Raw genomic sequence first — 13183 nt, forward strand, 5'->3', positions numbered from 1 at the left:
AGTGCAGTTTCCCTTCTTGTGTGATCAGAATTCTGACTTTCTGTAGAAGAATCACATAGTCTTGTTACAATAACAGAAGAAAAATAGACTGGGATTAGAAGGTAGAACTCACTTCTTGGCCTGTAGTCTTTGTTCTTTTCCACTGTGTTTTTTCTGTGATTTACATGATCCTGGAGCAGTCAGTACAAGAGTTGATAAGATTCTATTCAAAAACTGAAAAGAACTACAACTGACTTATTTAATGCTTCTCTGTTAACCTTAATAAGAAACTTTCAGCTTGCACAAGCGACAGAAATGCTCTACATGCGTTTGGATACAATGAATACAACCTGTGTAGACAGGTAAAAGTGTTCTGGAGATGACAGAAAGTGTTATTAATTCTTCTTGTGCATTGGGTATTGAGGAATCTGTGGAAGGAATAATCCAAAATCTGTGTTAGAACTTTATGGTGCTGTTCAAAATGATTTTGGGGGCTCTGGAATTGATCAGTCTAAATAGAAAGTAGGTGACTCTTGGCCTCCTTATAAACACTCCATGGTGAGTTGGTAAGAACTTTCTCACGTTCCAGCCTGGTATTCCAGTTCATTTCTAGTTGACTGGTACTAAGCCTGCTCCCTAGTGGCCTGGCAAGTGAGTGGGAAATGGAGTCTCAACACATGTGCCACCCAGAGGAGGAGAGTGGCTGTCATTTTGCTGTTTGAGTAAAGCCTGCGTTGTGCAGGAGAGCTGCTAACTACTCATCAAAAATGTGAAAGTTGCATATGCACACAAAGTTTACGTTTTGTTAGCTTAGTATGTTGTCTGTATGTATGGAACAACAGAATGTGACAGGCTGTCTTGTTCTTCCAAAATAGCTAGTTTCTGTTTCTCTGAACTTGGTCTTTCATATCTGTCAACATAAATGTAATGCTATAATGGCTTTAGAGTTCAAGCTTGCTTTTGACAAGTAGAATACGTTTACAGGAAAATCTCAATTGAAAGCTTTCCTGCACTTCTGGTATTTAATGGAGTTTTTTTTTTTTTTTTTTTTTTTTTTTGTTTGTTTGTTTGTTTGTTTTGTTTTTTTGATAAAGATTTATTAATTGGTTTTCTCACCACTTGAGCAACTTCCAGTTCCGTTGGAGCTGGGAAGATTGGTAAGTTTCTCTCCTTTTAATCTGAACCTCATATTGCAAAAACCTTAAACTTTCAAACTTAGTCATGGAATGTCACAGTATAGTGGCCCTGTTAATTGCTTTCCTCTAGCTTTTCAGAGATCTTTTTATAATCTGTTCACCACCATTCAGTGGCAGGTTATCTTGATAATCTTTTTAGTTACTGTATTGTCTGTCACTGACTAGCTTTGTGAAGAATCTCATGTAAGTGCAAGTGTGCCCTAAGGAGAAATAGAAATTTCTGTAGATTGTGCCGTGCCCTCGGTCAGTTGTTGGCAAATTCTCTGAAATGGCTCCTTATTTTAATGATTTGTTCTGATGCTTCCTCTCTTTGTATCCTGTGTTCAGGCTGTGACGATGCTCTCTCTCCTACTCTAACCTTTCATTTTAACCTTTGTCCTTGGGACCTTGGGGTCTGTTTCCCTCCTGCCAAATCCTGGTACACAAAGTTCCAGCATAGCTGCACCAGCTACCCATTCTTATCTTGCCAAATCTTGAATTTGTATTCCTGGCTGGAGATCCCTGGACTCTATCACTGTTTAACCACAGGTTTCTCAGGTTTTGTGTTCCAGACGCCATTCTGGCTCTTTACTGCCATCTTGTTGCTCACTCTCTCCATTTTAGCAATATCACTTTGGCGTTCAGTCCTCTTTACAGACCTAACTTCTGCAGCCTGCTACCATACACACTCTCCATAGGTGATCTGCCCAAGCCTCATGGAGAGGGGTGCAATACGTTGCTGTGGCATTACTTAAGTTTCTTGTGTTGTCCTTGTAGAGTTAAGTGCTTGCTGGTTACTCTAGTATACATCCATGTTGGCTGACCAGTCAGTGCTCTTCAAAGAGCTGATTTTTCTTTGCATGGATGTTCCTTGATGGGAATGCTTATGTGGGTTTCTATCACAAGCTGCCATTTTTCACAAATCTTGAAAATGTAACTATATTTGAGATTTTTCTTCAACTGAAATGCATTTGAAATCAGCCAGAAGTTCAGAAATTCCTGTGAGGGAGGAACAGACTATGAAATCACACAGGGTTCTTTTCCTCAGGAAAGAGAAAGCAGGCTAACCATCAGCACAAGCTATTTTTGGTCTGGTGGGGAAAAGAGTGCTACTTAAAAACATAGCACACAAAAGATGAACTTTCAAGATTGCTGATAATAAGGAAATAGTGATAAACCACCTCATTGTCTTAAAAATGCCTACACCATAAAACAGAAAGTGTTAAGCAGTCCAGCTATGCTTAGGCCATGATTGTTTTGCACGTATTAGGCTAAGCCAAAAAGAGACTAACTCACAAATTCTTTCACTAAAAGCTATTGCATTCTGTCCTTTGATAGGTCAGATTGTCTTACTCAGGACCTTGAAAAGCCCAAACCCAAATTTGTGAGAGAGGTTTTGGAAAAATGCATGCGGTAAGTAACACCCTTAGATAGTTGAGTTTTAAACAAAGTTTGATCTTTTCTTCTGGATATAGTCAGATTCATTTTAACTTGACTCTTATCTTACACATGTCTGTTCTTAATGATTCAGTTTCAGCTAAGAGATGAGTCTGTACTATTTTGTTCTGGCCTACATACTGTAGGACACTTAGAACACTAATTCTATCAGAGAGAGGGAGAAATAGGTGGAGCAAATGTTACTGAACTAGCTATCTCTAGGTATGCCCACCTATGTTTACAAAAAGATGTACTTCACCGTAGGCATGGAAAGAAACAGAATTCAGTCACTATTTCTGGAAAGTATTAGGCATTCGCAGAGATAGAGGGAACTGATTATAAGTTATTCTATAAGAATCAAGACTATTCATAGCTTCTGGGCCTCTATGATGTTGCTTGTATTTAAAAATAACAATAGAATATCCCGAGTTGGAAGGGACCCATAAGGATCATCAAGTCCGACTCCTGGCACCGCACAGGTCTACCCAAAAGTTTAGACCATGTGCCTAAGTGCACAGTCCAATCGCTTCTTAAATTCAGACAGGCTCGGTGCAGTGACCACTTCCCTGGGGAGCCTGTTAGTAGTAATTCACAAACAAGTTTCTCCAAAGCCCAACAATAAGAGTACACAATCAGGACTAGACTTAGGATTCTAGAGAGAGAAGGATATAGAAGGGAGAAAGAGCAAAATGTTCAAAAAGCCTATGTTGTTCAGTGTCCCACATGGAAACATTAATCCATATTAGAGTGAATTCAATATAGGAAGGGTGAAAGTATTGTACTACAAAATGAATGCATTTTTTTCTGTTACATTCTTCCATTTCACTGGAAACTGGTAGTGAAATTTAAGCCTTTATAGTAATCAAATAAGTTGGAAAGTAAAATCGAGAGATTTGTAGACATGAAGACATTTAATATTTTTTTCTGCTTGGATTACCAATGTCTTACTAGTTTTCTAGAAAGCATTTTAGGCTTTTGCATAAAGCATCCTACCAAGCAGCTTCTAAATCTTTTCACAAGCTAAGTTGTGAAGATGATACTCTCAGTATCAAAGTATTTGAATAGAGAGCATCTTCTGGTAAGTTACTTTTACTAACAGGTAGAAGCTACCACTATATTGAAGAAACATCTGTGAAATGTAAAGACCAGAAAAAAAAAAACAACATTGTAAATCAGTGACTTTGGTGTTGGCCCTGATGTTATAGTGTTGTGGTTTAACCTGGCCAGCAGCTACACACCACACAGCCATTCGCTCACCCTCCTCGCTCCCTCTCTGGAATGAGAGAAACAGGAAAATGAAGCGTATGGGTTGAGATAAAGACAGTTTATTAGGACAGAAAATAAAGGAAAGTAATAACAATAATGATGATAATAGTAGTAATAACAATAATGTGTACAAAGCAACTGATGCTCAATGCAATTGCTCACCACCCGCTGACCGATGCCCAGCCTAACCCTGAGCAGCCGGCTCCCCAACCCCGACTAGCCACCCCTATATATTGTTTAGTGTGACCCCATATGGTATGGAATACCCCTTTGGCCAGTTTGGGTCAGCTGTCCCGGGTCTGTCCCCTCCCAGCTCCTGCTGCACCCCCAGCCTGCCCGTTGGCAGGACAGAGCCAGGAGCTGAGAAGTCCTTGGCTTAGTGTAAGCACTGCTCTGCAACAACCAAAACATTGGTGTGTTATCAACATTATTCTCATCCTGAATCCAAAACACAGCACCATGCCAGCTACTAGGAGGAAAATTAACTATCGTAGCTGATACCAAGACATATACCCATCTTCATTCTGCTCTGTGAAACTTATTTCCAGACTCTCCTACCATCAGCGAATAATAGACATTGTTCCTGCAAGCTTTTCTGTCCTCAGTCCTGCAAATCCAGTGTGCATTTACAAATATGGAGATGAAAGCAATAGTAAGTATTACGTGGTAGGTTACCTGAGTGGTCGAATTCAAGTGTTTCAGAACAAGGGAGCACACTAGATTGAGCATATCGGTTGCCTTCGTAAAGCAAAGTGCAGGTGAAACAAATATAAGTGATTTTTTTTATGGGCACATATGTTCCATATGAGCAATTATTACAAAGTCTGGATCTCTGTATTACTATCTTTTTTAATTTTGTAAAAGAAAAGAAAATCCAGATACATTAAGTTACTTTTGCTGAGGTGGTTGTGGTATTGTACAGTATTGCATTGTTCGTCAGAGGACTAAAGTTGGAAAATTCATCTATTTTCCCTGTTCAGGCACAATCCTATACAGAAGTAAGCACATGAAATGATAATATGGGCTTATTTTTTTTACCTTCATAAAAACAGTAGAGCATTCTATCAGTAAACTGGGTTTAATGAAACAGCAAATAATGTGGAGATTGACGTAGAGACTTTTTACAACCAATAATAAAAAAATTAATAGACAATCCTAAACATAAAGGTTTCGCCACCAAAGATGAAGTGAGGAAAAACAAGGCAATATTATGTCTTTAGGAAAGTGGGGGAAGCTGAAATATAACCTCAGAAAGGGAGAGTGATATGTTGACCTCAGCTCTAAAGGTTGTACTGAATGTTTTGAATTTAACATGAAGACTAGGAAACCTGCTGAGCAGTGTTATGGAATAGTGGTATGGACAATGTCAAAAACTGCTAGTTTTAAGCGTATCTGGGAATTGTACTTGCTTCTCTGAGAGGCAAACTGATGATAAAAAATACTCAATTGTCTACTGATTTTTTTTGACCTCTGTGTTTAGGGTCTCTTCCTGGATATACTGTGGCACTCTGTTTAACAATTGCAATTAAAAACAAGGCCAGTAATGATGAAATCTTCAGCATTTTAAAAGATGTGCCTAATCCAAACCAGGATGATGATGATGGTAAGATACCTGCTAGGCTTTGCAAGGCTCTAAATACTTACGTATGCACTGATTTACACTCCTCTAGAGCTATGTGTGTGCTGGTTAACTGAACTGTTTGTTTCTTCCTTCCTACATTTGGCTTTTAATGTATTAGTAAATAAAAATCATGCACTGTTGTTAAGGTTTGTTGTAAACGTGTTACATGCAGAAGCAAACCTCTTTTTCTTAACAGAGGTAACCCAGTGCTCGAGATGGCTTTTCCTGGAATTGTCGTCAGAGGCATCATGAAGGAATTTAACATTTCCCTTGCCTTCATAGTACAGTTCATGCTGTTTGCCTTACCCTGGCAATTCAGTGCTTTTGCCCTTGTCTAAAAGCTCCCCTCCTCTCAGTGCAGTCTCACGGCAGACAAGACAGCCGCATGCTGGTGTTAATCTTGCATAGAAGGTAGTTCTCTTCCTCCTACAATAGAAACTCACAATGGGACTCCATGCAAGTTCTGCTGAGCTTTGCAGCCTCAGGCAGTATTGATTGCTAAAGCCCATGCATTTTAGGGGGTAAGAATGAGTACGAGATGGAGAACTTGTCTTCTGAGAAGTGATCTGTGCAATGGGGATGGTTTCATAGTATATAGTATATTTCCATAGTAACAGCAATTGCTCTACCATGCAAGCAGAGAGCACCAGTAATAAGTTTCTTGTCCTGAGATCCTCTATCATGTCTCCTGATGTGGTTTAGGTGTCACCCAGTAATCAGTGTTGCCTGTCCTGCTTGTCTTCATATGCAGATCTACAGGAGGGATTTAGCACCATTCACCTCTAGTACCCGTGTTCACTATGCACACTTGTTTGACCTTCTCCCATATTAGAAATAGCCACCCTTTCCTAATCATCCTTAGCTTCACCTGTGCTCATCCACTGTCCTTTCCTAATGGTCTACCAGGCCTTCAGCTTGATGCAAACCTCCTTGGCTCTCCCTCTCTGCTGCTGTTACATGCTTGTAGTGGGACTATGTCTCTGATACCTTCTTCAGTGGCCTGGAATTCACCCCGTGTGTTTTCCCTGTGACAAAACGGGGGTGTGAATATCTGCAATACATATAATACTTGGTAAAATAAGTACTTGGAAAGTCTTTACCAGCTCCCTGCTCAGCCTTGCACGACCCTCTTGCCATTTTATTTTTTTTTTTGTGAAATGAGTTAAAACCATAAGTTACTGTTCCAGTTTTATGTGTAGTTTACGTGCTCTGCTTGAGGTACTTACGGTTTGAACTTCAAATAACTTGCAGATGAAGGATTTACCTTCAACCCTCTGAAAATAGAAGTCTTTGTTCAGACCCTGCTCCATCTAGCTGCAAAGTCTTTCAGCCACTCTTTCAGTGCCCTGGCGAAGTAAGTGTAATACATATGTTCTTTTGGGGCTAACAGAACTGTTTAATTCTGACAACAAAATGACTGACAAGAAAGCTGATCTCCAGGCTTCAGCCATATTCTCAGTGCTTCACAATGCAGTAGGATTTGGAGAACTAGTGATGCTGCTTACTGAAGGAATGGTAGTGTAAATGCTAGCTCACATATGTGAATGGAGTTAACAAAGGTATATTGAGCTGTGTGACGTATGTCACAGCGGTGTGATGCACATCAGATGAGTGAGACAGGTTTGGAACCTAAATCCATTTTAGGATTACTCATTTGCTGCGCATATGAGGAAAAAGGGATGTCTCTTTATGTTCGAATGACTGGGTAACAGTCATCACGTTATCTTTACTATGAGTATGACTAACAAATAGTAAAGCCTGGAGAAAATGAGAAGAAAATAGGAAATTTAAAAGCAGCTTGCTACAAATGTCTGTATGTAACAAAACAAAGTAAGATCAATTCCTGAGTATTTTGGAGAGCACCCCTTAACAAAATTCTTTAGAGAGTTTACTTTACCTTTTTTTCAGCAAAATGAGATAAAATAGCTCATTTTTAGTACTGTGTAATTTTCAGGTGTTATTAAATGGCCGTGATCTGGGAAAGGTAGCTAAATACGTCTTAATGGATTATTTTTGTGTTTGCCAGTAAAAATACAAAGAGGTAATACAAAAACCTGCTCTTGGAAGCTCTGTAAAGGCCGTGTTTACAAGAAGCTGTTGCAGTAACCTGCAATCAGTAGTACAAGAGGCCGGCTGATGTAAATACGCAGAGCCATAATATTTTCCCTGCTGCAGACCAGCAGTGGCAGGCATGAGATCAAAAAGGTCTAAATAGTGCTTTATAGTTACATTACAATAAGCCGATTTGTGAACACTGTGCGGCATTGAGCATAACTATGCTAAAATTGAGGCTTTAGCTGCACTTCTGTCAAAAAGAGGCAGATTGGTTAAGTGTCTAAAGTTATGGAAACACATATTGAGAAGGTCTAAGGCTCAAAAAGGCAAGCAAATTTTGCTTCAGTTGTGTAGCTAAGTACACCAAGCATGAAAGTTCCTCCTGCTTTCTGTGAGAGTATGAGAAATGTAGTCCACTGACAGGGAGAAAGTTCACCACCGAGATTCAAGCAGCTTTTAGGGCTGTAGATTTTTTTTTTGGTTCAGACTGATTATATTTTCTGTAGATTAATTGCAGCAATTCTTGAACAGATAGTCCCAGAATTCTCATTTTGGGCAGTCTAAACCACCTGCCTCATATCTCGTGCTCTTTTGACCTGATCCCAACCCCTTCACTGACTATTCTGTATCTGTTAAAAGGTTTCATGAAGTCTTTAAAACACTTGCTGAAAGTGATGAGGGAAAACTCCATGTTCTGAGGGTTGTATATGAGGTTTGGAAGAATCACCCACAGGTAAGAGGTTCCAATGTAGTTGTGAGTTTTGACTCACAGAGGTCATATTAAATAAAAAGCAGTACAGTTTGCTTTATATCCTTTAAAAGATTCTTGACTATTGACTTATTTGAAGGAAAGTTCAAATTGTGTTTACTGTTAGTAGTGCCTAAAAAGAAGGTTGAAGGTGAAGTATATACTGTGAAGCCATTCGTTCCTCAGTAAATTACGGGAGAGCAAAGGCTGTCATTCTGACTCAGCTTCATGCTATGTTTTTTGTCAAATAAGAGTGTAACTTTTGCTAAAAACTTGTATCTGCTCAAAAATTGGAAACTGGTGTTGACGTGTGGAATTGAAAAATGTGATGTAGATCTCATAACAAAAGCAGGCAAAATTTTTGGATATGAGAAAACCTGATTTCAGAGCATTTTTTCACTTGGTAGTGAAAGCCATGCAGTTATTCCACAAAGATCATGTTGGAGTCACTGTTGTGCATGTGCAAAGTGAGTAGAGCTGCAGTCAATAACTGTTCAGAACAGATCAGTCTGACAGTACCATGATTACATTCAATCTCGAGCCAGAGGAAATAACACCCTGGAAGACCTATGAAAAATACCTCACTTGTTTAAGCCGTTCAGTTTCCTCACAGCAGTTGTTTTCTCCCTCAGCTGTCATTCTTCTATAAATAGAAATCGATAAGGAACTCATGCTGAATTTGCCTGCATTAATTATTTCATGTATTCCATACTGATGTGTTTGTGTTACACATAACCGTGTTTGAAAGTGGACCGTATTTCACAGCTGCATAGTCCAGACTTTCCGAAGCAATTCCACCGAGAGCAATGGATAATTCCTGCATCTGCTACTGGACCTGTGGTCTGTTCTCTAGGGCTTATAAGGGTAAAAACTTAGTGCCTAACAGAGATATAAGATCTTGTCTAGGTATCTTTTAAGTACAGTAAAAAAAAAAAAATAAAGAAATAAATAGTTTTTTTTTATATAAAATTTCCTGCGCAAAACACTGACCTTGAAAATGTGATGATTGCAATCTGACCTACTTCTTACTACTGTCCTTTAACTGGATCAGAAGAAATTATGTTACTGCAATCTAATATCCATATCCTCTTCATCCGTTTGTACTGCAGTAGGACCAAACCGAGATGGAGGTTTCAAACCCATACTTAATGGTTACATTAGACTTTTATGAATAAATCAAGATTGCTTTAAAACAAGTTATGAAGGCCTTGATCATGGAGCCTAAATTTCCTCTCCTCCATGTATCACAGTTCAGTTTTTTTGCTTCTTGTTAAGCACTTTCTTTTCTGTGAGTCCACAACCTCTGGCACATAGACTGTACGGAGTCTGTTTTATGCAGCTCACCCTGCTCCCGTATAAATGGGAACATCTTTTGATTTGGTTCAGACTAACAGTAGTATTTCTGAGGCATATAATAGTAATGAGTGATCTCTGTTGCAGATAGTGATTTAGCAGCAGGAATCAGTAGTCCCTGGACCAATTTAGAAAGGTCGTGTTGGTGACTTCATAAAGAGAAACTCCAACACTGAGATGAAATCTTTTCCCCAAATTCTAAGCCGTTTTCTAAGCCACTTTCTTGGAAGATCAGGCTAAGTAATCAGAGATTCGCCTTGGCATTACAGGAAGGCAAATAGAGCACAGGATGCTATCCTGGGACTTGAAAGTTGAGTCCTGAGTCTTCTGTATGATTCATCCAGTTATTTTAATTTTCCTTCCTTAAAAGGAGCTTTGTTACACTTCCTAATGTGACAATGGCTGGTTGTGAGGATAAATACATTGCAGGCTGTGGTTTTCAGATGTTGTGGTATTCAAGCACATGAATAACTAAGATAAGCCTTTTTTTTCTTTTTTTTGAACAGCTTCTAACTGCTTTGGTCTGTAGCTCTTCTCTGCAGTTGCCTACTAGATTACTTGCAAAGCTTCTGGAATCATGACACTGCCTGTAGCAGGCAAACACTTCCATTGACTTCAGAGCACCGGCTCTGTCCTAATATGAGTAGTTCCTGTGGGGAAGAGCTTATTGTCACATTTGAAAACTGTTGCAGTGTGAGGAGAGTAGGCCAACAGTTGTTCTTTATGGTGATACGGGTGTTGTATAGGCTGTGGTTTTAGTGCTTTGATGACAACGCTTGGAGTTGTCCATGACGTTTCACTTCCAACTCTGATGCTTGTATTTTTTGCTTGTGTATGGAAATACGTAACTTTATGAAGAGTGATGCGATACTTTCACAAGAAGAAAAAAAGGTTATTAAACAAAATGAGAATGCTTGCTTTATGCAGTTGATACAGATCCTCTAACGTAAGTAGCTTTAGGCTAGACTAACCAGATGTCATCTCTAGACAGCAGTAGCTTTTTTAAGTATTTGAAATTACCCAGTAATACCACTAATATTGAGTTGCATCAAACTACCTCTGAGGCTGGAGTACTTTGCGTAGGCTGAATGTTACCACAAGACCTTTTCTTATTTTGGTAGAAATGACTATCTTGTCTTTCACAAAATACAGATGATTGCTGTGCTTGTGGACAAGATGATTCGGACACAAATTGTTGACTGTGCTGCAGTAGCAAACTGGATCTTCTCCTCGGAGCTTGCACATGATTTTACTAGGTAACACAAACTTGTCTTAGGTTGTTTTTCTATGAATTACTATTTTAAGTGGCCACTACATCTATGAAAACTGAGTAGTGTAAGCGAATGGTACAATTAACATTGTTCCGTCTACAAAATACCTACTTCAGCATCTTTCTTTCTGAGTTGGTGTTGTGCTTTAACCTGGCCGGCAGCTACACACCACATAGCCGTTTGCTCACCTTCCCCCTCCCTCTCTGGGATGAGAGAAATGGGAAAATGAAGTGTGTGGGTTGAGATAAAGACAGTTTATTAGGACAGAAAATAAAGGAAAATAATAACAATAATGATAATGGTACTAATAACAATAGTATGTACGAAACAAGTGATGCACAGTGCAATTGTTCTCCACCTGCTGACCGATGTCCAGCCTAACCTTGGCTAGCCACCCCTGTATATTGTCCAGCATGACCCCAGATGGTATGGAATACCCCTTTGGCTATTTTGGGTCAGCTGTCCCGGGTCTGTCCCTTCCCAGCTCCTGCTGCACCCCCAGCCTACCCGCTGGCAGGACAGAGCCAGGAGCTGAAACGTCCTCAGCTTAGTGTAAGCACTGCTCTGCAACAACCAAAACATCGGTGTGTTATCAACATTATTCTCATCCTAAATCCAAAACACAGCACCATGCCAGCTACTAGGAGGAAAATTAACTCTGTCCTAACTGAAACCAGGACAGCTGGCATTGTGTGTTTGTATGACGAGGCAAGAATGTTGCTAGCATGTCATTTTGCAAGTAGTCTCTAAACATACCAAAGTGGAAGAACACTGGAAAACATTCTTAGGCAAAGCTTGTTACTCTGTTGTGTATGTAGGTTTTATATCTGGGAAATCTTACATTCCACAATTCGTAAGATGAATAAGCATGTTCTGAAGATTCATAAGGAACTGGAGGAGACTAAGGCAAGATTGGCCAGACAGCACAAAAGAGTGAGTAATTTGTTTGTAATTCTTAATTATTTTAAGCTAAGTTACACAAACCTGCATGCTGCCAGACTGATGCATAATTGCTTTTGGGGAAGGACAGACTAAATATGCTTATCAGGAAGTATGTATGCAGACGTGGTCATTTGTAGCACGTAAAAACATTAAAAACTGATTGCGTGTTATCAATCTGCATTTCTGAAGTTTGCAATTACGTAAGAAATCAGTAAAATCTTTAGGGGCATTCACGTCTATTTACTCTGTCCAAGCTTTCTCTCACAAGTTTCTCTTCCAATATGAGCATGTCTTCCATTTCTCTTCTTATCTGGATTCCAAATTACCTTATTAGGTAACACTGAGAACAGTTACAAACTATTTACATATTTACAGTAACTTCTGTTAAAGAGTACTCTTGTGGCTTCCATGCAGAAGTGCACGGAAACAGCTATTTGCTATTGAAAAGTTGGCTGTTACTGTTCTTCTGATGGATGCTGCTGGATTCTGACACTGGCACCTGTCATTTCCTTCTTCCAGGTTATTTTTCTGAATGCTTTTTGCATGATGCGAGTTACTGTATGCAACAAACTGATGAACAATCTGCTGTTGTGTTCTCTTGTCCCAAGTAGGATAGTAAGATGGGGTGAGAGCGTGTCTTCTGTGGCAGGGTCCTGAGGACAGGACCCTTGGCTGAATGTAATACTAGGCCGTGACAGTATGAAGTCAGTTTATAGACATGTTGAGAGTCACAGAGAGTATGAAAGAATTTCCTAGTTAATGCATAGTCTGTGAGTGTGCGTACTTGCACAAAACCCCTAGCTAGTCCCAAAACTAAGTCAGAATTTGGCACGTGGCACAGAGGCTGCTTGTGGTTTTTGAAGAAACCTGCACAAATCGTTTGATTCCAGGAGTACCTGTGAAGATTTCACCAACATCTCACAGTTAGCTTGTGCAAGTTTATCGCAGCCTCTTCGTCTTTTTCTGTTCACTCCAAGCAGCAGCTGTCATAGTTGTTTGCATCCTTAATGTACATTGATCAGCAGTTAATAAATGCCGGTAATTATTGAAGACTTGGATGCAATCATTGATCTCACTGTGAGACAAAGAGCTTCTCTGGCATCTTGAAACGAATACATCAGTGTTTTTGTTTCTGTACTTGTCTAATGCTGCAGCTCTTTATTACTGAATTCTTTAAATGAGTATTGTGCCAGGAAGAAGCATTTGTATGCAACAGTGAGTAGTCCTGCAGGCTGGTGCTCTGCTGCATGACCATTCCTTTTAGAGGAAGGAAACCATCAAATTTTGATGTCCCCAGCATGAAATGGATTGCCTTATTATGGAATGAGTCCAAGCC

At 39.6% G+C, this 13183-nt stretch overlaps 1 protein-coding gene across 1 annotated transcript in view; it reads left to right on the top strand.

Moving 5' to 3' along the window:
- NCBP1 (nuclear cap binding protein subunit 1) overlaps positions 1-13183 on the top strand; it is a 30891-nt gene that overhangs the window by 13315 nt on the left and 4393 nt on the right. The window contains exons 12-20 of the mRNA XM_068667198.1: positions 277-341; positions 1074-1136; positions 2493-2567; positions 4406-4509; positions 5338-5460; positions 6730-6832; positions 8173-8266; positions 10787-10890; positions 11724-11838. Of these exons, the coding sequence (XP_068523299.1) occupies positions 277-341; positions 1074-1136; positions 2493-2567; positions 4406-4509; positions 5338-5460; positions 6730-6832; positions 8173-8266; positions 10787-10890; positions 11724-11838 (846 nt within the window). The remainder of the gene's footprint in view (positions 1-276; positions 342-1073; positions 1137-2492; positions 2568-4405; positions 4510-5337; positions 5461-6729; positions 6833-8172; positions 8267-10786; positions 10891-11723; positions 11839-13183) is intronic.

Source organism: Anas acuta, chromosome Z (assembly GCF_963932015.1).
Source record: "Anas acuta chromosome Z, bAnaAcu1.1, whole genome shotgun sequence".
Lineage (NCBI taxonomy): Eukaryota > Metazoa > Chordata > Aves > Anseriformes > Anatidae > Anas > Anas acuta.